Consider the following 25271-nt stretch of genomic DNA (forward strand, 5'->3'; position numbering starts at 1 on the left):
ATGTGCTTCAAATTTGATGGGTGAAGCTTTTGGGGTTGAATTGGGAGGTGTTTTTGGGTGTCTAATGATTCTAGCTTTGGTATCTAGGGTTTTCAGAGGGTAATTGGGTTGGCTTGAGTGATGTGAAAATGTTGTTTAGGCGGTGGAGAAGAGATTGCTAATAAAGTTTTGGTTGTGCTCTTTGCAAAGAGTGTTGTTGCATGAAAGCAACCTAATTTTTCTTTGCAAGAAAACAAAATTAAATAATGAATTTTGATGAAGTCCTTTTTTATAATGATTTACTCTTGTATTTATAAGGGAACATGAATTTAATTTAAATTTTACTCCCAATGCTATTTCTCGGAATTTCTGAACTCATACTTACTCTCTTGGACGTTTAAAATATTGAAGTTAAGAGTTGAAATGATATACATTGTGGTACTTGTTTTACAAGAAAATTGTTCCTCAATTAGTTGATTTGTGCAGCCATTCTATGACACAAACAACAAAGTCATAAGCTTTGAATTAAACGGCTAGTGACCTAAGAGTTAAGACGTTGGCCAAGCAAGAATTTAAACTCTAAAGAAATTTAATCAAAACTCCCTCATTTACTCAAGAGTTGCTTTGATAGTAGTTGCATATGTATTTCTAACGATATTTGCTTGTGTTTCGAAAAGGGAGTTAGTCATACTTTTTATACTTGACAATCTAAGTGCAGAACCTTCTCTCAATTGTGGGATCAGTTTTGCTGCAGATTTCTAAGAGAAAATTTCCATAAAGAGCTCCCCCAACTCCTACTCGCGTACATATGGACCGACCTCGTGCGCGCATAGCCATGGTTTTTGAAAATGATTGAATTTTTTTTTCCTTTCATCTTGCTTGACCAAGGCCTCTCAATAATAGGTCCGTTATGTATTGTCAAAATTTTAAAAATTTCATTTATAGTTTATGTAATTATTAAAAACTTTAAATATTAAGCTTACAAAGATAGGAGCTAGTTAAAAAAAAATTGCCGATTGTTCTAATCTCTCTAGTTATAAAGACAATGTAATTTTTGTTTTCTCGAATTTCATTTTTTATTATAAAAGTTTCTCTTGTATCAATTAAATTTTGAATCATTCATGTCTTTGAACACTTCAACATTTCTATTATGTTTTTTTTTTTTTATTGAATGACAATTTTGTAATTTATATTTGAAATTTTTTTTTTAAGAATTTCACTAAGAAGATAGTAAAAGGTAGGGAATTTTATCTATATGAAAGAAAATCATCAAACACAATTTTTATAGGAGATACTAAAAGATGGTATAAGTTCTCCTAAAAATTATCTAATAAATATATATAAGTCAAAGTTGATGATTTTATATACAATATATTTATAAATTATGATTTGTCCTAGTATTAAAATGCCGGTAAAACCAGTTACTCATACCATTTTGCATACAAGCATACACGTCGTTGCTATATATAAGTGAATTTGAACTTTGAATATGTCTTTAACTTACGATTTCAGTTCAAATTCAATGTCTATAGACGTGTGCAAAAATGGTATTTGCGTAATTAAACCAGCCCTAAAAATATTATATACGTGTTTGGGGTTCGTCTCAACTCTTTTTTCCACATTTTCCCGTTGTTAACATATTTGTGCCACGTAGAAGTTGGTCCTAAGAAGGAATTTCAATCCGCCAAGGAAGGCATGCAAGATAGCCTTATCTCAACAACACTACACTATTTTCCACAACAAACCGACTAGAAATTCCGTGTATTGTCATTGAGGATGAAGTCAGGCTCAGCCAACCCATTTTGACCAGTAACCGAGCAAAACCCATTGCACCGATCCTATATATAGTCACATGCGTACCCACCATTCACTTCCACAAAGCACTATTGCAACACTGCATTCACACTCTCAAAGATAAGAAAATGAAGCTCTTTTCTCTGATACTGTTTTTCTTAGCATTCTTCTTGCTTGGAACCTTAGCAGACGATGTTACCAGCGTAATCAACTCGGCTCTTTTTGACAGAATGCTTAAATATCGAAACGATCCTCGATGTAAAGGCAATGGATTCTACACTTACAATGCTTTCGTTGATGCTGCCAAATCTTTCAATGGCTTTGGCACAACTGGTGATATTACCATACGTAAAAGGGAGCTTGCGGCTTTCTTGGGTCAAACCTCTCATGAGACCAATGGTTAGTTAATTACTTACGCTCTGTTTAGTTTGCTGTAAAATGTTATAAGCGAAATATTTTCAACATTTTACCATTTTTGTTTCCTTGTAAAACTAGGCCAAATATGTCATTATCAATAAAGTGGTTTTAAGTGTGTGTTTGGTTTAACTTGTTGGATATTAGCTTAATTTTAATCGCAAAAGATAATTATATTCTGTGTAGGAGGGTGGGCAACTGCACCAGATGGCGCATATGCGTGGGGATATTGCTTTATTACCGAAACTAACAAGCAAGCCTATTGCACTCCTTCAAAAGAATGGCCATGTGCTCCTGGCAAACAATATTATGGTCGAGGACCTATCCAACTCACTCAGTAAGTCTTTCAAATCATCAATTAGTTTTTCCCACAACAGATGCACTGATCATGGAATTATGATTCCCATTATTTGAATATGATATATTCAATAATAGTTCAAAGACTGTATTCTGTGTAAGGTTTGTAACTTAGTTTATCAAAGACTTTTAACTTTGACTTCGATTGTTTTACTATTGTCAGCAACTACAATTATGGGCCAGCAGGAAAAGCTATTGGAGTTGATCTTCTAAAGAATCCAGATCTAGTAGCCACAAACCCCACCATATCATTCAAGACAGCCATATGGTTTTGGATGACTCCACAAGGAAGCAAACCATCTAGCCATGATGTCATCATTGGAAAATGGAAATCATCGGCAGCTGACACTACAGCTGGTCGAGTCCCAGGTTATGGTGTAATAACCAACATTATCAATGGTGGACTCGAATGTGGCCGTGGCCCGGATAATAGGGTGGCTGATAGGATTGGGTTCTATAAGAGGTACTCTGACATATTGGGAGTTAGCTATGGGGCAAATCTAGATTGCTATAATCAAAAGCCTTTTGCCTAGACAGCTCTAATCCAAGGCCAAAAAATTGTTTAGCCAAGTCCAATAAGGAGATGATATAAATGTATGAATGGGAGATTTCTTTTTCAATAAGAAATCTCTAAGGTTATGGATAAATAAAGAGGAATTTAATAAATTTGAGTACTGGTTATTCATTACTTTGTTGGCTTATATAATTCACACTCTTTAGATCTAAAAAATTAAATTTTAACTGTAATTAATTTTTCAATCAAATTGAGAGGTTTGTTTTCAAAGGAGAAATATTTTTAACTAATAAAACAAAACTAAGACCTATATTCATGCATTCAAATTACCTAAATAAGGATCATACTCATCCATGTCAATCCAAGATATGAGAGTATAAATGTCACCTTTTTTTTAATGAGCCTACTCTAGGCTTAGGTCACTTAGGACATTGGGTAAGTCCCCCATTTATAAAAGACCCCAAAATTGTATTTGAATAATTGTTTTAAAAAATAAAATAAAATAAATTATTTAAAAAAAAAACCACATAGATGGGATTTGAACTCATTCAAGCATCTTCAAGAAGGCTCCAAGATTGTGAGTCAATATATCTACAGGTCACCAAATGGCCCATTGCCCACACAGTAGGCTAGCCCATTAGCCAACACGTTGTTGCCTAGTCTGATAACTCGGATTCATAACAAAAATATATAGGGGGAGTATGGAGGATTGATCTTGAGACATTATAGATGAATCTTTTAATAGTACTCCCCTAACTACTAAAATATTTAAAGTGATTGTATTAAACTTAGTTTACTAAATATATATATATATATATATATTTTATACTAGTCTAGCAACTTTGAACTAACCATCTAAATCCTTAAAAAAAAAAGATTCTATCAATAACAAAAAATTAAATAGATTTGACCATAAAAAACTAAATAAGTATATATTCTATTGTCATTTGTTTTATAAAAATTAAATTGATTCTTTCCTTATAAAAAACTAGTTACTATCTTGTGCGTTGCACTAAATGGTTAAATAAAATTATATATATAATTTATTTTGTTTGAAGGTATATAATCAAACTCATGCAATTCATTTAAAAGTAACGACATTAAAACAATTAGTAGTTGCCCTAAAAATTACATTTAGTGTATTTAATTATTTATAGCCTTATATTTAGAAAGACTTTTACTTAAATTTAGCTGGATTGAAGTAAACCAAAATGCTACATTAATGTGACTCAACATAAGAATAATAATAATAAATGATATGTTTAAAATTTTAGATATTAATTATGAGTATGAGATCTATTTATATATATATATATATATTAGTAAATTTGGATTTAAAATAGGTGCTCTCAACTCAAACTTATTTTTCCTATTGGGTACATGCACAAAAATGGACCAAAATGAACCAAACGAGACCGAGTAGGACCAAATTGGATGGAATAGTACCAAAGTGGACTGAGTTGAACCAAAGCAAACAAAATAGGACCAAATGAACCAAATTGGCTTAATAGGACTAAAGGGGACCAAATAGGATTGAAGTGGACCGAATAGGACCAAATAGAGCCAAAGTGGACATAATGGACCAAAGGGGATTGAATTGGACTAATGTGGACTTAGTAGGACCAAAGTGGACGGTATAAGACCGAAGTGGACTGACTAGAACCTAATGGACTGAATAGGACTAAAGTAGACCGAATATGACCGAAGTGGACCGACTAGAACCAAATTGGACAAAATGGATTGAATAGGACGAAATAGACCAAATAGAACCCATGTGGACCGAATAGAACCAAGTAGACTGAATAGGACTAATGTGGACCGAATGGACAGAATAGGACTAAAGTGGAAAAAAAAAAAAAAAAAAAAAAAAAAAAAAAAAAAAAAAAAAAAAAAAAAAAAAAAAAAAAAAAAAAATCAATCAATCAATAATTTTAGTTCAAAATAAAGGTTGAAAATAGATATAAAAAAAATTAATCACATATACAACTTCTATATATAGATGAACTTTTTTCTTTGAAGACCCACAATATCAAACCTTCCCCAATCCCCAAGCTGCCAAAAATCCATAGTAAATGAGAAAGATCACACTTTGATGAAAATGGAAAATGGAAACCATCCGCTGCTGACACTTCGAACTGCCAAAAATATTTCATGTGACTTCTTATTTAATCTTACCTTAGAGTAATGGTATAGTGATTATACTTATGACACTATGACAATCATGTGATTATCTCTCAAATTAATAAACGACAATCATGTGAATTGGTATATACAATAATGTGCTTAAATTTGAATGTTTAGGTAATTTATGTTTTCAAGGTTCTTATGATTTTCTTAATCTCTCTCTCTCTCTCTCTCTCTCTCTCTCAGCAATCAAAGTGAATAATTTAGACAACAACGTAAAATCACACACTTTGGTTAAGCTGGTTGCATTGCTTATAAGTTCTATAATTATTCTTTAAGTATTTGCAAGTATAGAGATTTCTCATTGAACAAGAAAATCTCCAATGTAAATACCTATAGATTGTCTCCTTGTTGCACTCATCTAAACATTTTCTTTCCCTAGGAACAGAGCCATTTTAGCTTGAGGTAAAAAGCTTTTGATTATAGCAATCCAAGTTGTTCCCGTAGCTTACTCCCAATAGTTCACAATACCTCTTATAGAACCCTATTCTATCAACCACCCTATTATCAAAGCCATGGCCACATTCGAGGCCACGATTGAAAATGTTAGTGATTAAACCATAGCCTGGGACCCAACTAGTTAAAGTGTCAGAAGTAGATGGTCTCCATTTTCCAATTACGACATCGTGGCTGGATGGCTTGTTTGCCTGTGGGCTCAGAGCGTAGCCATGAATTTTTACATGGGGGGCTGATTTTTGACGACGATGATTATTATCGTTGTATAGGGATCTCATCTATTATCTTAATTCTCAAGTGTTGGATGGATTTCACATATAAAAAGGGATCGAGTTTGAGTCACACTTACGTGAAAATAGATGTTATAAACACGTAGTTTAATGATTAAATTTTTTGTATTTCAAAAACTTTAAACTTTTGAAAAAAATCAGTAATTTAATAATAAAAGCATCCGATCTGGTCATAAAAAATTGATCTAGGACCCTGACATACGGAGATGACTTGACCGGAGGTACAAAGATGGCTTGACTTGAGGTGATCAGATTAGAGAAAGTAGAACGCGCATGGAATTGGTCTAGTCAACTGCTCCATTGTAAACCTGCCATTGCATGAAGTCGTGCATGTGCGCTGTGATATTAAATACAGTAGACTTTGATCTGAGAGATCTCATATTCACTTCCATGATTACCACCTATCAGTGCTAAACAAAATTCTTAGAAGAGATTATGAGTTCATCACTTATTCTATTCATGGTCATGCGCTTTCTTGCTTTATTGCCATTGCTTTATCTCGTATTTGCTGGCTCTTTTTCATTTGTGCAGCCATTGTGTCATGATGATGAGAGCTTTGCCTTGTTGCAATTCAAAGAAAGCTTTATTATCAATCAGTCGGCATCTCATGCTCCTCCTGCTTATCCAAAGGTTTCGTTGTGAAGGCTTGAAAATGGCGATTGCTGCACGTGGGATGGTGTTCGGTGCAATGAGAACACCGGTGATGTGATCAGCCTCGACCTCAGTAGCAGTTGTCTTTATGGTTCTATCGATTCCAATGCCAGTCTCTTTCGGCTTCTTCACCTCCAGAGGCTCAACCTTGCCGACAATCACTTCAATCACTCTCAAATCCCTCCTGGTCTTTGGCAGCTTTCAAAGCTAACATATCTAAACCTGTCAGAATCTGCATTTTCTGGTCAAATTCCATCAGCTCTTTTACAGCTTTCTGAGTTGGTTTCGCTTGATCTCTCAAGTAATCCATTGAGTCTCCAAAGCCCTGGCTTAAGAGGTTTGGCTGAGAAGTTAACAAACCTGGAACAACTTCATCTTGTTGGGGTTAATATATCTTCAACAGTGCCAAATAGCTTTGCCAACCTAACTTCCTTAACATCTCTTCTTCTTGAAGATTGTGACTTGCACGGTGAGTCCCCTGTGGAATTTTTCAACTATCCAATCTTCTATTACTAGATTTGGGGTCCAATCCAGATCTTTCAGGACGTATTCCAGAATTCAATAGAAGCTTCCCACTTGAATATTTAAGTGTTAAAAGCACAAGTTTTTCTGGTGAGCTACCTAATTCAATTGATAACCTCAAGTCATTATCTACTTTTGATGTTGGTTTCTGCCATTTCTCTGGATCAGTGCCTCCTTCACTAGGTAACCTTACTGAGCTCATTGAGTTACATCTTAAATTTAACAATTTCAAACCTTGGACTTTGTCCTGGCTTCATAAGCAAACCAAGCTGATTATTTTGGACGTAGCAAAGGCCAACTTGTACGGCAACATTCCATTTTCTCTTGTAAACCTGACCCAAGTCAGATTTTTACAACTTTGGTCAAATAAATTAACTGGTCCTTTCCCATCTTGGCTAGCAAATCTCACCCATTTAACTGACCTAGCACTTGGGGCTAATGAATTGCATGGTCCAATTACAACTTCGATTTCCAATCTTGTGAATCTTCAAAGCCTTACTTTACATTCAAATCATTTGAGTGGCACAGTGGAATTTGACTTATTTTACAACCTCAAAAACCTAACCGACCTTGAATTATCCGTAAGCAATCTTTCATTGCTTGTCAGGTCTAATACTACTACTTCTCGTGAAAAATTTAAGGTATTAGGACTGAGTTTTTGTGGCCTAAGTGATTTCCCAGATTTCTTACGAAGCGAAGATGAATTGGAATATTTGGTACTCTCTCAAAACAAAATTCATGGCCAAATACCAAAGTGGATGTGGAGCTTGAGTAAAGACACTCTCCAGTGTTTAGAGATGTCTAACAATTTCCTCACAGGTTTTGAACAAGCTCCAGATTTTCCACCTTGGACTAATCTACGAGTTTTGGACCTTAGCCGAAACGAGCTGCAAGGATCACTTCCAGTCCCACCACCTTCCATCTACGTTTACTACATCACTAACAACATGTTTAGTGGAGAGATCTCACCAATGTTCTGTAATTTGAGTCTTCTTTCTATCCTTGAAATTTCATACAAAAATTTGAGTGGCTTCCTACCAGGATGCTTGGGCAACTTGAATGACATTTTGATTCTTAGTCTACAAGGGAGCAACTTTCATGGTAGCATTCCACAAATGTTCATGAGAGGCAGCAAATTGAGGATGAAAAATTTAAACCAAAATCATTTACGAGGGTCTATGCCAAGGTCACTACTTAATTGTACCAAGCTGGAAATTCTTGATCTTGGAAAAAATTATATAAATGATACTTTTCCATCTTGGTTCGGCATTCTTCCAGAGCTAAGGGTTCTCATATTGCGGTCTAATGGATTTCATGGTGTTATTGGAGAACCTCTAAGCAATTTTGAATCCCCAAAGTTACAAATTCTTGACTTTTCTAATAATAGTTTCAAAGGTAAGTTGCCATCTAAATACTTTCAAAATTAGCAAGCCATGCGAATCATTGATGTAGATCGCTTAAAGTATATGCATGCAATTCCAGGCTTCCAAATACCAGGAAGGATATGGTCAGCTCGATATGATTACCAAATGAGTTTGACAAAGGGATAGAAACAAAATATTGGAAAATCCAAGATTTCTTGGTGGCCATTGAAGGAGAAATTCCAGAAGTTGTAGGGAATCTAAAAGGACTTCATATGCTCAACCTTTCCAACAATGTTCTTGTAGGTTCTATCCCATCCTCTTTGGTGAACCTTACAAACTTGGAATCACTAGACCTTTCTCTAAACAAGTTCTCTGGAGAGATTCCTCTGCAACTAGCGGAACTCAACTTCCTTACATTCTTGAATGTGTCTCATAATCGTCTAACAGGATGTATACCACAAGGAAAAGAGATTGTGACATTTGAAAACAATTCATTCGATGAACATATAGGATTGTGTGGAAGTCCATTATCAAAAAAATGTGGTCATGTTGGAAACTCATCACTTCCACCTTCAACTTTTGAAGAGAAGCAAAGCTCAAAGTCTCCAATTGAGTTTGGTTGGAAAGTAGTTGTGGTGGGTTATGGATGTGGATTGATAGTTGGAGTCCTTATTGGGCAAATTGTGATCACAAGGAAGATTGATTGGTTTATCAAGACTTTTGCAGTAGATCAACCAACGCGAAGACTGGTGAATTGGAAGGGACGTCGAAATTACATTCAGTTTAGTAAGATATTTCTCTAAGAAATAAATAAATCCTGCAAATGTTACTGGCATTGATATTAATATTGATATTGATGATATAATTCTATTTCTTTCCTCAAAAACAAATATATATTGATGATATTATTGTACTTGATAGCGTCGGTTGGCTACGCCAAATTCAATGTGACAATTTTTTTTTTCATTATTTTTTGATGACCTTGACTTTGTCTCAAGATAATCTTTTCCATCAAGTTTCTAGTCCAAAAGTTCAATCAAAAGAACTTGATCTTTATTAACAGTATATGCTACGGTTTAAGGTTTGAACGGTTTTAAGACTTCGATGATGAATTGACATGTGTGGCCAATTGGATCTAGGTATATTATGGCCATGTGCAACATTAATGAAACCAAGGTCTGAATTTTCTTGAGTTATATATATATATATATATAATGATTCCCCTTTTTACACTGAACTATGTTTAACCGTGACAAAACTTGGGGATAACCTAATAAAATATGTCTCAAACTCTACTTAAAATGTTTACAAAATAGTACATTATCCTACTAATTTATGTCTTCAAAACAAACTTATCCAAAAAAAAAAAAACTTCTCAATCCATTTTGTATATTTCCTTCAAGACCATGTTCTAACTTCTTCTTTTTTTTTTTTTTTTTCTTTTTTTTCTTTTTTTCACTTTATCAAGACTCACCAATTTCTTTTATTTAATTTTTAGGTTGTGTCATAATTTAAAAATTGAGATAAATGGAAAATCATGACACTAGAAAATAAAAATAAAAAAATCATCACACATGCAAGGGATCATAGAAAAGTGTGTCGTGATAAGTATAAGAGTAAATTTATATAAGGGTCCATTTGGATACAGCTAAAAACTGAAAACTGAAAAACATTGTAGTAAAATAATTTTTAAATATGTGAATAGTACCGTGAGATCCATTTTTAATGAAAAAGTTGCTAAAAGTAAAGGTTTGTGGGTCCAATAACTGAAAAGTTGCTAAAAATGTTACTGTGTGTACTGTTCACACCCCAAAGTTAGTATTGTTCACACCCCAAAGTCAACAATCGCGGCTTGAGAAAAAAAAAAAAATGAAGAAAATGCAAAATGTGGACGTGGGAAGCGCAAAACACGCTTCCCAAATGCACACTAAGCATCATTTTTCATACTTTCATTTTTCTTCTCACGCAAACAAAGAAATTTATTTTTGTTTTTCATCATTCCACTTTTTTCATCATTCCAACTAAACACACATAAGGAAAAAACTAAAATTTTTGCTATCATCACACTCTTCTATCCTTACAACATATCCAGCCTTCTACTTTTCTATCATTTTAAGTTCTAACTGAACTTAGCCTAGATGACATAATACCATATACGCTTTTAGATTTATTCTAATATTTAATTTGTGCTATAAAATTTATCCGTGTCAAATAATTTGAGATTTCCCTGCATCCATGCACTAGTCCATCAATAAGACAAGCAACCCATATTGACTTTGAACCATTTAACGAATTGTCAAGAAAAAAAAAAGGTGTTAGAAATATTGAATGTAATTTTCTTGTATTTCATGATGAAAGAATGTACATAGGTGCCTTTTATATAGGAGGCATATGTGTGCAGTACAAGTAAATATGTGTGTAGTACAAGTAAATATGTGTGCTATACAAGTAACCTAACTGGACCTAAAGCCCACAATACATTATATACGTTAACAGCTCCCCTTAAACTCAAGGTGGATGTGAGACCAGCTTGAAGTTGTCAACCAAAGTATGAAGGTGTCCCATAGGATGTGACTTGGTGAAGATATCTGCAAGTTGATCTTTAGAGAAGACTGAAATCAGCTTGAGAGCACTATGGATAAGATGAAAATGGATAAAATGACAATCGATCTCGATGTGTTTAGTCTGTTCATGGAAGACATCATTGTGAGCAATATGAATAGCACTCTAGTTGTCACAATAAAGAGGAGTAGCAGAGGATATAGACACACCTAAGCCTTTGAGAAGCCATCATAGCCAAAGGAGCTTAGATGTGGTATCAGCAAGGGCACGATATTCTGCTTTAGTACTAGAGCGGACCACATGAGTTTGTTTCTTACTTCGCCAAGAAATCAGAGAAGAACCAAGAAGAAAGCAATAATCAGTGGTGGACCTGCGATCAATAGGATCTCCTGCCTAATCAACATAAAAAAATGCACAGAGAATAAGAGGAGACTGAGTAGAGTAGAAAAGACCACGGAAGAGAGTTCCTTTTAGGTATCGAAGAATGCGCAGAACAGTAGCATAGTGAGTCGATCGTGGTGCAGATAGATACTGGCTCACCTAGTGAACAACATAGGAAATGTTTAGATGAGTGACAGTAAGATAAACTAAGCTGCCAACCAAGCATCTATAAAGAGAGGGATTAGACAATGGTTTCCTCCCTGAGGGAGTCATATGGGCATTAAGCTCAACTGGAGTGTCAACAGTCTTGCTATCAGTGAGTTCAGCTCGAGACAAGAGTTCAGAGGCATATTTGGCTTGAGTAATATAAAGTCCATCTGTAGAATGAGTGATTTCAAGACCCAAGAAGTAGTTGAGATGTCCAAGATCTTTCATCTTAAACTGTTGACTAAGAAAAACCTTGAGTTTTTGAATGCCACTGAGGTCATCACTAGTTATGACCATATCATCCACATATAAGAGAAGTAAAATAGTGACTTTGTCAGTGCGATGAAGAAATAAGGCAGAATCATAATGACTGGCCATGTAACCCAAGCGAGAGATGGTAGAGCTGAATTTGGCAAACCAAGTTCGTGGAGCTTGTTTAAGGCCATAAAGTGCACGTCGAAGGTGACAAAACTTGTTTGAGTCAATAGAGAGACCAGAAGGAGGTTGCATATACACTTCTTCACTTAAATCCCCATTAAGGAATGCATTTTCGACATCCATCTGAAAAAGGTCCAATTTACTGGCAGTAGCAACAGCTAAGAGGGCACGAATAGATGAGTGTGAGTAACCGGAGCAAAGGTCTCTTTATAATCAATCCCATACTCTTGTGTAAAACCTTTTGCAACAAGACGAGCTTTGTAGCGCTCAATGGACCCATCAGAGCAAGTCTTAATCTTGTAGATCCACTTACAACCAACCACAGATTTTCCCAGAGGAAGTGTCACCAAATCCCAAGTATGGTTTTTAGATAATGCATCAAGTTCCTCTTTCATTGAAATCTGCAATAAAGGGTCAGTGGAAGCCTCACGATAGGTGTGAGACTCATGTAGTGTAGCAAGGGCAGTGTAATAATGATAGTCAAGTAAATGTGTAGGAATAGATCTTACCCGAGTTGAGTGACAAGGTGGAATGTCTTGTGCAAGATCTTTAGGCGGAGTAGGAGCAGGAGACCCAAGCTCAGGATTGGGGTTAGGTAGCTTGTTTTCAACCTGTTTATCTTCCACCTGTTCATTAAAGGGTGAACTAGGAAAGAGATCAGTGATATTTGGTGGTTGGACAGAGAAGTCTATAGCAACAGAATTAGGAGCAACTACAGGAGGATCAGGAGCAGCTACAGAAGGAATATGTGCCTCATCTAGAAAAAGATTTAAGACAGAGGAGGAAGATAGGGAAGCACTGAAATGAGAGAGCTCAACAAAAAGGTAATGTTCCCAAAAGACAACATTGCGGGAGATACGAAGACGATGAGAGACAGGATCATAACACTTATACCCCTTTTGAGTTTCGCCATAGCCAAGAAAACAACAAAGCCTTAATTGAGGCTCAAGTTTGTTATGTTCATGTGGCTAAAGAAGAACGAAACAAGCAGAATCGAAGGAGTGAAGGTGGTGATAGTTTGGAGGTGACCCAAAAAGGCACTCATATGGAGTTTGATTTTGGATAACAGGACTCGGAATGCAATTAATAGTATGAACAGCATGAAGAGCAACTTCATCCCAAAAAGAAGCAGGAACTTTGACAGAGAGAATGAGAGCACGAACAGTGTCAAGAATATGACGAAGTTTTCATTCGGCTCTACCATTTTGCAGAGAGGTACCTGGACAAGTTAGTTGATGAATAGTGCCATAGGAATGCAAAATATCTTGGAAAGCATATTGAGTATATTCAAGAGCATTATCAGATCGAAAAATTTTGATGCGTCTAGAAAACTGAGTTTTAACCATTTTTGCAAAATTAGAATATACTTCCAATAATTCGGAACGATGTTTCATATTAAAAATCTAGCTATAGTGAGAGTAATCATCAACAAAGACAACAAAATATCTAGACCCACCAATACTAAAGACAGAGGATGGCCCCTAAACATCAGAATGAATAAGGTCAAAGATATCAGTGGATATTGATTCACTAGTATTGAAAGGCAAAGCTGGTTGTTTTCCTAATTGACATGAAACACAATCAAGATTTTCTGTAGACACTGAACCTAACAAATCTCTAGAAACCAATTGTTGTACCCGGGAGGAAGCTGCATGACCAAGTCAAGCATGCCAAAGTGCAAGAGAAGGAGTGGAAGAAACTACAGTAGCTGCAGCAACAGAAATATGAGCAACAAGTGGAAGACGAAGGTTATCCATGGGAAACATATGCCTAACTCTGGGACCGATCCCAAGCTCTTGTCCCGTCCTTGGATCCTGCACAATACACCCAAAATAATCAAAGATAATGCAATAACCCAACTCAGCTAATTGTCCCATAGAGAATAAATTGTAAGAAAGGTTAGGAACATTAAGGACCTCGAGAACTGAGAGGTTGGAGGTCGAAACGGAACCTATATTATGACCAGACATTGTGGAACCATTTGCTGTGTGAATATTAAAAGGGTGTGGTGCAGGTTTAAGTTCAGAAAATAAGGATGAGTGAGGTGTCATGTGATTGCAACAAGTAGAATCCATAAGCCAAGAGGTAGGAGACATACCAGATAAACCTGAGAGAGAAGAGGAATAAGATGCATTACCAACCATACGAATGATATTGGCGATGATATTTATAAGGTCATCTCTGAAAATGGTGAAAGTGGATCCAGAAGACAAAGACTGTGCAGAGATGGGAGCCATTGGTTGGACACTCTTAGTGTTAGCAACAGTAATAGCAGAAATTGAAACAATTGATTTGTTACGATGATAGCAAGTCTCAATATTGTGGCTAAAATGTTTGCAAAATTTGCAAAAACGTTTGGTGGATTGGCAGCGACGATTTTTGCAATAAGAAGAAGACCTATCCTTATTCTTTATTTAGAAGCAAAATATGCAAAAATGGACTACAAAAATGAAATCTATGAGAAAAACTAGGTAAGGAGCACTTGAACTGTAAAAGTCAACTTTGGCGAAAAAGTCAACAGTCAACTTGGTCAAAGTCAACTCTGGAAGTCAATGGTGTCAAAGTCAACAATGACGTCAGCAGGTTGACTATGAGATGATGTCAGCAGATGACAAGGCGCTGACGTCAGCTAGCGCTGACGTGGAAGAGCAAATTTCGCACGTGGAACGTGTGGCGCGCGTGAGAGAGTAGACAAGGCGCGTGAGAGCGCGTGGGACTGTAGATGCGGCGCGTGGGAGTGCGTGAGGAGGAACCTAGCTGTGCAGTGGTGCATGTAGCACATGCGTTGCGATGCAGAACCTTTGAGCTGTGCGTGGGGGCGCGTGCAGTGTCCGATGGCTTCAAGGCTTCCACGAGTGTGTAGATCGGTGCAAGACGATCTCTATGGTACCTTCACAAACGTAATTGGAGCAATATTGCGACGGTGATGCAACAAGCAGTGGTCTTTGTAGCGTGAAACTCCTTAACAACGGTGGTTGTAGGTCCGGAACCCAAAGACGACGGCTGGAAGACGTTGGAGGTTCAACGGCGAGAGGTTGCGGCGGCTGCTGTGATGGCAGAAGCGATGTTGAGAATGGAGTCATACCAATAAAGACAAGACTGCTAAGAAAATGTCAGAGCAGTGACTCTGATACCATGTTAGAAATATTGAATGTAATTGTCTTGTATTTCATGATGAAAGAATGTACATAGGTGCCTTTTATATAGGAGGCATATGTGTGTAGTACAAGTAAATATGTGTGCTATACAAATAACCTAACTGGGCCTAAAGCCCACAATACATTATACACGTTAACAAAAGGGACAAAACAAAACAACACCATGCGTACGGATAGAGTAGAGACTTGAATCTCATCTATGCAACGAAAGCCATCACATGCTCTCTCACTCACAAAGGAAAAAAAAATGAAGTCCTACACGTTTGAGCTTAGCTTTCTTGCGAGGAAGTATCTCGGCAGAAGTTCTTGAGTTACGAAACTTCATCTATATTTCAGCTTTATTATTCAACCACAAGTTGTACGTGAACTTGACCAAGTCACAAAAAATAAAACAATAATAATTAATATTGAATATTAAATAAAAATTTTTTAAATAGAAAGAAATTGATGTATTTAAGGATTTATGATATTTGCTTCAACATATAAAGCATGGTAAAAAAATGGAAGGAGACAGTTAAAGAATAATATTGCTCTTTTTTTTTTTTTGGTAAACCAGTATCATATTATTGAAAGAAAACCTTAATGGTAAAAGAATTATTTCTGATATAGATTTCCTACATATTCAAATTATTCCAAATTTTAATCCCATTTAGAATTTGGGCATCCATGTTGTCATTTGCTCCCACAAATCTTGCACTCTATTATTAATTTTTGAACGCTCATAATTATTGGATTTAATTTCACTTAGTAAAATAGCCCAAAAAAAATTTTCCTAATCACAGTTAGGCATTAACAATTTTTTTACTTTTTTGAAATCAAGGGTAGTAATTGTAATAATGAGAACAAGTATAAACATAGCGTAGGCAGGAAAATTATTGAATATTCCAAAAGTATCATAAATGCATACTCCTTCATCTCACATAAATTATGGATCTTACGATAAATTTAATTAGTGGAACTTACAGTTACGTGAGAAGGGGGGGTATGTATTTATGGTACTTCGGGAGTACTTAATAATTACCCACGTATACAAAGGTGGGTCTGGCTTACCTCCAGTAAAAATTAATAGGATTATCTCCTTTTGTTTTACATAGAAACTGCCACATCAACCGTTGACAAACCTATTGTGGAGATTAAAACTTAATGCCACATCATTAAATTTCAAGCAAAAACTAACAGAACTCACCCACAAAACATAGTTGAAACATATTTGATCGAGTAGGACCAAAGTGGACCGAATAAGACTGAAGTAGACCAAATAAAACCTAATGGACCGAATAGGACCAAAGTTGACCGAAGTGGACCAACTAGAACCAAATTGGACAAAATAGACTGAATATGATGGAAATGGACTGAATATGACCGATGTGGACTGAATAGGACTAATGAAACAATCAAAGACAATGTCAAAGTTTTGAAATAGATTTATTTCATAGTTTAGTAATTAAAGGTGTCTTGTCATTCAAAATTTGAAATGACATAAGACTTTGTACACTATTATATCCAAAAATTAAATAAAATTTTAGATTTCTTTTTACTTAAAATGGAGAGAGATTAAAAATCTCTTTACGGTATCAGGATCCTCTCCATTTGTATATAATATTACGTCATTTAATAGCACATTACTATAAAATTAAAAAAAAAAAAAAAAGGTTATAATCATAAAATGAAGAACTAATTTATAATTTCAAAGACTTAATATCTGAGTAGGATAGATCCTCGGCCATAATATTGTTTGCTAGGAGGGAATTGAGAATCTTTTGGAGTACAATAGGTTTGTTTGTGTTTTTCTGTAATAAAGCAGTAGCCCCATGCAAATGGACCACTTGGTGCATTTGCCCACCCTCCTAAAAAAAAAATAATCATCTTTTGCAATAAAAATCAAGGTAACCCAACAAATTAAGAAGGGAGTTAAAGTGCATCACCCTCCTAAACTGTATTCTATCCATTATACACCATCAATGATGATCAATAAGAGCATTCGCATTGGGAATGACATATGTCATATGTTGGTTCAATTTAGCATAAAAGTCCAAAACCCCCACACCATCCGGACTTGTAAAATCTAAGTATTGCAAAAAAAATTTGCGATTGTGCTACAGTGCAATTCTAAATGTAGAATTGCACTATAGCTCAATTGTAAAACAAAATATTAATATTTTATTCATTTTCACTGTTTGCTTTATCAACCCCTCTCTCTCTCTCTCTCACCGGTCAATCTAATCTCCTTTCTCTCTCTTTTTTTTTTTTTTTTTCTTTTTCTTCCTTTTTAATTCTGATTCTCTCATTCAATCCCTCTCCCTATCTTGTCCTTCTTTTCCCTTTCTTCCCCCCCACCCCTTGAATCAAGCCTTTGTGGGTCCCATGGGTTGGTGGAGCTCATAGGTTTGATGTGGTGGCAGATGTGGTAGATCAGGGCGGTGCCAAGGTGGCTGGAACTATCTTGGTAGAAACTTTTTCTTCTCTCTCTTGTTCTATGGGATTTTTTTTAATGGGGTTTTGGGGTTTGTTATGGCTATGTGGGTCGTGTATGGGTCAGGTGGTAGGTTTGGATGCCATGGGTTAGGTGGTGGCTACGTGGTGGGCCATGTGGTGGAGGTTATGGGCTGTGTGGGTTGTGTGGTGGAGGTTATGGGTTGTGTTGTGGTGTGGGTTAATTTCAACAGGTATGATTTTGGTGGGTAGTGGTGTGGTCAGTGGGTGTAGTGGTGTGGGTTTGGTGGTGCAGCGGTGGGGTCTGGGGGTGTAGCGGCTTGGGTCTCATGGGTTGGTAGAGCTCATTTTCTATCTCTCTCACCTTTTTTCTGTCTTTCTCTCTCCCCTTGAATCAAGACTTCGTGAATCTCATGGGTTGGTGGAGCTCATGGGTTTGACGTGGCAGATCAAGGTGGTGGTTGTGTTGTTGATGGTGGATCAGGGTGGTGGATTAGTGGGTAGTGATGGGAAAGTTTTGGGTGTGTTGTAAAATTAGAGAGAGACAAAAAAATATTTTATTGTGAAGATATATTATTTTAAGACGAAAACACCATTTTTATCCTTACATTTTAGGTTCACAGTCAATTTAGTCCCTACATTTTCATAGCAATCAATTTAGTCTCTGTTATTTTCAGTTTGCAGTTACTTTGGTTCCTGCTGTTAACTTACTAGTGGAAAATGGCTACGTGGCAAACAGTGTGCACTATTGGCACACTTAAAGTTTAGTGACAACTAAAATAATAATATTACATGCCACATCATCTGGAAGAAAATTTTAATTTGTTAGTTTCAAAGAAACAAAAAAGGAAAAAAAACAAAATTTTCAGATCTAGAATGAACGTGAACCCAAAAAAATCCAACCAAAGTCCACTTCCAGCATATTCTTTAAGCAAATCCAAAAATAAAAACAGACAAATATTAAATGGTTAACAATAGAGCATTGAGATTGTTTTCTTCCTTGCAGCACCTTAGCCAAAACGAAAAACACACAGTTAACAACACAGTGATAGCAAAATGGAGAGAACCCGTGTAGGTCGAAAAACCTTTCTCTCATTTCTTTTGTTCTTGGCTCTCTGAACAATTGAGAGAGTTGTGTGCTTGAGCAATACAGAAAAATCTCATCTCTTCTTTCTAAGTCTTTGCTTCTTAACCAAGTGTCAACTGCCAAGTGCTCTATAAAATACCCATTCTATTAACCCACTTATGTCAATCCCACTGTGAACATTTGTGAAGTTGAAACCACAAAGCCAAATCTTCTGTGAGGTTAACCATTTGATATTTATTTGATCTTATTTTTGGATTTGCTTAAAAAATATGCTAGAAGTGGATTTGGGTTGGATTTTTTTTGAGTTCATGTTCTTCCCAGATCTGACTTTTTTTTTTTTTTTTTTCTCTTTCTTTAAAATTGACAAATTAATTTTTTTTCCAGATGATGTGGCATGTAATATTATTATTTTAGTTGCCACATGATCTTAAAGTGTACCAACAGTGCACGCTGTTTGCCATGTAAGCACTTTTTGTTAATGAGATAACAGTAGGGATTAAATTAATTGCGAATTAAAAATAATAGGGGCCATACTGATTGCTATGAAAATGTGGAGACCAAATTGACTATGACCCTAAAATGTAAGGACTAAAATGGTGTTTTCGCCTTATTTTAATGTGTTGCATAAGAAAATAAAAGTTGAGATGTTGGGTGTATTATAAATGGTATTGTATAATTGATAAAGTAAGTTTTTGGGATGGTAAAATAGGATAGGATGACATTTTTGGATGGGAATGCTATAAGAACCCAAAATTAATTTCCTCCTAATATCAAAACCATCATCGTCATCATTAAATCCATCTTCATCAAACTCATCCAACTCATTAACACGTGCTCCCCTAGTAGGAGGCAGTATATCCTGTACCTGGCTCTAACTCATTAACACGTGAACAAAATCCCCTGGTAGCCTCATGACCCAATTTTGGTTATTGGCAAAAAAATCAAAAGTACCGAATCAACCTTTTCTATTTCCCATGAATCATCTATTATCTTCATCAAACTCATCCAACTCATTAACATGTGGCCCCCTAGCACCTTTCATGACCTAATTTTGGTTATTGGGAAAAAAAAATCAAAAGCACCGAATCGACCTTTTGGTGACCTGTGCATTACTGTTTGTCAAAGAGAAATTTCTTCCAAAAAAAAAAAAAAATCTAGTACCTCTATACAAAAAAAAAAAAAAGTACAACTTTTGCTGCAACTCTTCAAATAGCTGATTATGATTAGTAAAAAAAATGGTAAATTTATATAAAAGTGACAGATAGACAGTCACAATTTACCACGTAAAAGATTTGTGGCAAAAATTATGAGTTTATTTGTGGTGATAGGAACAAATCTAATCTCTTCTCTTTTTTAATCATTTTTCGTTGGTTGTCTAATATTTCATACACAATGAAGTAGGTCCTACCATGGATGGTCTATCTGCAAAAGAAGACATGGAAGATGGACTAGACCCCGTTTGATACATAAACTTAAATACATGTTTTCAGTTTTTAAACAACATTATATGTATTTTCACACTTTTTTACCCACATATATTTCCAAAAAAACTAAAAACTGTTGTTTAAATATACATACCAAACGGGCCCTCAACTCAAGAACACTATTTCCTGCAACAAAATGGAATACAAATCTGTATATGGTCATTGAAGATGAAGTTAGGCTCAGCCAACCCATTTTGACTAGCTAGAATAGCAGTCAAGAAAAACCCATAACACTTTCCTAGGACAATGTGGATCATAGGCTGGGGGTGCTGTATGTCGAAATGGGCTATGTTGTAGCAAATTTGGATGGTGTGAAAAGTGTTCTTCTAGTGGTTCTCCTACAACTACAACTCCATCTCCTACATCTAGTGGTGGCGGTGGTGGCGATGTTGGCAGCCTTATCAGTGCGTTTCTTTTTGATCAAATGCTTAAATATAGGAACAATCCAAGATGTAAAAGTAATGGATTCTACACTTACAATGCTTTCATTGCTGCTGCTTGATCTTTCAATGGATTTGGCACAACTGGTGATGCTACTACACGTAAAAGAGAGCTTGCGGCTTTCTTAGCTCAAACCTCTCATGAGACCGCAGGTTAGTTCCAATAAAATATAAAAATAATATCAGTGGGAAACACATTCCAAAATGATGTTATTCCAATTAGAACCAACAGACAATTTCAAGTGAAAGATACCTTATCACTAACATTATTGTACTGTATATCTCCCATATAATAAATAAGTTTATGTTTATTGTTTATTGTTTAGTGTAACTATTTTTACTTAAAAAAATAGTAAGATTGTATAAAATACAACTATACGTAAAAATAAATGTGACTTTAGAAAATTATACCAGGCCCGTAGTTTTTGTAGTGGACTAACTCTTAAATTACATTACAATCAGGGTTATAGTATAATGTACTTAGACTTGGGTTACAATCAGGCCCGTAGTTTTTGTTTGATTGACTTAATTTTAATTGGTTTTGGATGACCCCGCAAGCAGACAAGCCATCTAGCCATGATGTCATCACTGGAAATTGGAGACCTTCTGACACTTCAGCTGGTCGAGTCCCAGGTTATGGTGTAATCACCAACATTATCAATGGTGGGATCGAATGTGGCCGTGGATATAATGATAATGTGGCTAATAGGATTGGTTTCTATAAGAGGTACTCTGACATATTGGGAGTAGGCTATGGGAACAACTTAGATTGCTATAATCAAAGGTCTTTTGCCTAAATAGCTCTGGTCCAGAGCAAGAAAATGGTCAGCCAAGTACAATGAGGCGACCATATAAATGTATGATCATGAATTGGAGATTTTCTTATTCAATGAGAAATCTCTAAACATATACATAAATAAAGAAGAATTATATAAATTTGGGTTATGGTAATACATACTTCTCATCTAAGAAATCATATACTCATTTGGGTATGCATATGGCATTCGTTCTCATCTAGGGAGTATATGCTTAAACACGTAAAACAAATCTAAGGGCTATATATATTCAGTATCACCCCCCCCAAAAAAATGTTTATATTGAAGAGCAATTTTTTTACAGGGCTGACTCTAGTCTTTGGTAATTACTTAGGCTATTGTCTAAGGCTTTTGGTAGAAAAAGATCCAAAGTTGTATGTAAATAATTGGTTTTAGGTTTTACCCCAAAAAAATAATTAGAAGAATATAGATGGGCTATATATATGTACTGGATCCGCAACCCAAAGAAGGCACAAAAATTGCGGGTCGATAGATATTTAATCCAATTGAAAATTTAAATTGTTTCACAAACAATAAAATGTTAAGTGCATCCAGTAATCATTAACCATAAATTTTTCCTATTGGTTTGTGTCTTCAATTTTGGTAAACTAAATTGTAATCTAAAATGTATTAATGAGACAACTGGGTTGGAGGAACATTGCATTGAAATAGCAAAAGAATCCCAGGGCAACCAAGAGAGCCTTAGGAAACCCTAAAGTATTCATAGGGTGACTAGAGTAGAGACTCTAAAACATTCTAATTTGCATTAAGCAAAAAATTAGACTAAAATATAAGAAAATTGTCAAAAATATATTAAATTGAGAAAATTACAAATTCAAATCCTATGAACTCTAGAAGATTGTCACAAAACAAGAAGAAAAAAAAAATAGTCTTATGGAAGATGTCTTCCCTCCGCTCATAGAAGGTGTGGACCTTATACCATGGGTCTCATACTAAGATTTACATCTCTTATGAGAAGAATGACTTTTCCCATAAAAATGAATAATTTCTTTCAAAACATACCAAAACATTCTAACTTTTAAACTGAGAGTTATAATAAATTTAGCAAAAAAGTCCAAAACCCCCACACCATCCAAACTTGTAAAATCTGAGTATTGCAAAATAATTTGCAATTGTGCTACAATGCGATTCTAAATGTAGAATCGCATTATAGCTCAATTGTAAAACAAAATATTAATATTTTATTCCTTTTTATTGTTTGGTTTATCAACTCCTCTCTCTCTCACCAGTCAATCTCATCTTTTTTTTCTTTTGTTTTTTGTTTTTGTTTTTGTGTTTTTTTTTTTTTTGGTTTTGGTTTTGGTTTTTGTTTATGTTTTTTTGTTTACCCCCCCCCCTTTTTTCCCCCTTGAATCAAGCCTTCGTGGGTCTCATGGGTTGGTGGAGCTCATGGGTTTGATGTGGTGTCAGATGTGGCAGATCATGGCAGTGCCAAGGTGGCTGGAAGTATCTTGGCAGAAACTTTTTCTTCTCTCTTGTTCTATGGGATTTTTTAATGGGGTTTTGGGGTTTGTTATGGCTATGTGGGTTGTGTGTGGGTTAGGTGGTGGGTTTGGATGTCGTGGGTCATGTGGTAGGTTTGAAGGCGTGAAGCAGGTAGTGGGTTTGGATGTCATGGGTTAGGTGGTGGCTACGTGGTGGGTCATGTGGTGGAGGTTATGGGTTGTATGGGTCGTGTGGCGGCGGGTTGTGGAGGTTATGGGCTGTGTGGGTTGTGTGGTGGAGGTTATGGGTCATGTTTTGGTGTGGGTTGATTTCAACAGGTATGATTTTGGTGGGCAGCGGCATGGTCAGTGGGTGTAGTGGCATGGGTTTGGTGGTGTAGTGGTGGGGTCTGGGGGTGCAGCATCTTGGGCAGGTGATTGCACGGCTTGGGTCTCATGGGTTGGTGGAGCTCTTTTTTGTCTCTCTCACCTTTTTTATGTCTTTCTCTCTCCCCTTGAATCAAGACTTCGTGAATCTCATGGGTTGGTGGAGCTCATGGGTTTGACGTGGCAGATCAAGGTGGTGGTTTTGTTGTTGATGGTGGATCGGGATGGTGCCGCGGTGGTGGATTAGTGAGTAGTGATGGGAAAGTTTTGGCTGTGTTGTAAAATTAGAGAGAGACAAAAAAATATTTTATTGTGAAGACATATTATTTTAAGACGAAAATACCATTTTTGTCCTTACATTTTAGGGTCACAGTCAATTTAGTCCCTACATTTTCATAGCAATTAATTTGGTCCTTGTTATTTTTAGTTTGCAATTAATTTGGTCCCTACTATTAACTTACTAATGGAAAATGCCTACGTGGCAAACAGTGTGCACTGTTGGCACACTTTAAGTTTAGTGACAACTAAAATAATAATATTACATGCCACATCATCTGGAAAAAAAGTTTAATTTGTTAGTTTCAAAGAAACAAAAAAGAAAAAAAAAATTTAGATCTAGGATGAACGTGAACCCAAAAAAATAGACAAATATCAAATGGTTAACAATAGAGCATTGAGATTGTTTCCTTCCTTGCAGTACCTTAGCCAAAATGAAAAACACACAGTTAACAGTACAGTGATAGCAAAATGGAGAGAACCCATGTAGGTTGAAAAACCTTTCTCTCATTTCCTTTGTTCTTGGCTCTTTGAACAATTGAGAGAGTAGTGTGCTTGAGCAATACAGAAAAATCTCATCTCTTCTTTCTAAGCCTTTGCTTTTTAACCAAGTGTCAACTGCCAAGTGCTTGATAAAATACCCATTCTATTAACCCACTAATGTCAATCCCACTGTGAACATTTGTGAAGTTGAAACCACAAAGCCAAATCTTCTGTGAGGTTAACCATTTGATATTTGTTTGATCTTATTTTTGGATTTGCTTAAAGAATATGCTAGAAGTGGATTTGGGTTGGATTTTTTTTGAGTTCACGCTCTTCCTAGATCTGATTTTTTTTTTCTTTCTTTAAAACTGACAAATCATTATTTTTTTTTTTTAGATGATGTGGCATGTAATATTATTATTTTAGTTGCCATATGATCTTAAAGTTTGCCAACAGTGCACACTGTTTGCCATGTAGACCTTTTTCGTTAGTGAGTTAACGGTAGAGATTAAATTAACTGCAAATTAAAAAAGTAGGGGCCATATTGATTGCTATGAAAATGTAGGGACCAAATTGACTATGACCCTAAAATGTAAGGACTAAAATGGTGTTTTTGCCTTATTTTAATGTGTTGTATAAGAAAATAAAAGTTGAGATGTTGAGTGTATTGTAAAATGGTATTATATAATTGATAAAGTAAGTTTTTCGGATGGTAAAATAGGATAAGATGGTATTTTCGGATGGGAATGCTCTAAGAATCCAAAATTAATTTCCTCCTAATATCAAAACCATCATCGTCATCATTAAATCATCTTCATCAAACTCATCCAACTCATTAACACGTGGCCCCCTAGTAGCCTTTATGACCCAATTTTGGTTACTGCAAAAAAATCAAAAGCATCGAATCGACCTGTTGGTGGCACATGCATTGCTATTTTTCAAAGAGAAATATCTTCAAAAAAAAAAAAAAAAAATCTAGTATCTTCATCAAACTCATTCAACTCATTAACATGTGCCCTTTAGTAGGAGGGATCTGGATCCTCTCCATTTCCCTTTGAAATGGAGAGGCTCCAGTACATGGTAAGGATTTCGTCCAAAATTATCAAGGGCCAAAAACTGGACACGTCATTTAAAATGTTAACACCACACT

General features: G+C 35.7%; 2 protein-coding genes and 1 pseudogene across 2 annotated transcripts; all 3 read left to right on the forward strand.

The window, feature by feature from the left end:
- The first annotated feature begins 1852 nt into the window (after window positions 1-1852).
- Window positions 1853-3232, forward strand: LOC111998245 (basic endochitinase C). The gene is made up of 3 exons (XM_024030356.2): window positions 1853-2172; window positions 2374-2524; window positions 2708-3232. Exons 1-3 carry the CDS (start codon window positions 1902-1904, stop codon window positions 3075-3077), a joined length of 792 nt encoding a protein of 263 aa, XP_023886124.1. The 5' UTR covers window positions 1853-1901; the 3' UTR covers window positions 3078-3232.
- A 3215-nt stretch (window positions 3233-6447) lies between these two features.
- On the forward strand, window positions 6448-9328 carry LOC111998257 (receptor-like protein 7). The gene is made up of 4 exons (XM_065763806.1): window positions 6448-6551; window positions 6633-7108; window positions 7156-8556; window positions 8829-9328. Exons 1-4 carry the CDS (start codon window positions 6448-6450, stop codon window positions 9326-9328), a joined length of 2481 nt encoding a protein of 826 aa, XP_065619878.1.
- An 8806-nt stretch (window positions 9329-18134) lies between these two features.
- Window positions 18135-25271, forward strand: part of LOC112030220 (endochitinase-like) — a 31535-nt pseudogene continuing 24398 nt past the window's right edge.

This window comes from Quercus suber, unplaced genomic scaffold, assembly GCF_002906115.3.
Source record: "Quercus suber isolate HL8 unplaced genomic scaffold, Cork oak 2.0 scaffold_526, whole genome shotgun sequence".
In the NCBI taxonomy this organism is placed as follows: Eukaryota; Viridiplantae; Streptophyta; class Magnoliopsida; order Fagales; family Fagaceae; genus Quercus; species Quercus suber.

Coding starts and splice junctions, on each gene's coding strand:
- LOC111998245 (XM_024030356.2), top strand. CDS start 1,902: ATGAAGCTCTTTTCTCTGATACTGTTTTTCTTAGCATTCTTCTTGCTT. Junction 2,173..2,373: donor AACCTCTCATGAGACCAATG/GTTAGTTAATTA, acceptor TATTCTGTGTAG/GAGGGTGGGCAACTGCACCA. Junction 2,525..2,707: donor GGACCTATCCAACTCACTCA/GTAAGTCTTTCA, acceptor TACTATTGTCAG/CAACTACAATTATGGGCCAG.
- LOC111998257 (XM_065763806.1), top strand. CDS start 6,448: ATGGTCATGCGCTTTCTTGCTTTATTGCCATTGCTTTATCTCGTATTT. Junction 6,552..6,632: donor GATGATGAGAGCTTTGCCTT/GTTGCAATTCAA, acceptor TTCGTTGTGAAG/GCTTGAAAATGGCGATTGCT. Junction 8,557..8,828: donor TTCTAATAATAGTTTCAAAG/GTAAGTTGCCAT, acceptor ATGTTCTTGTAG/GTTCTATCCCATCCTCTTTG.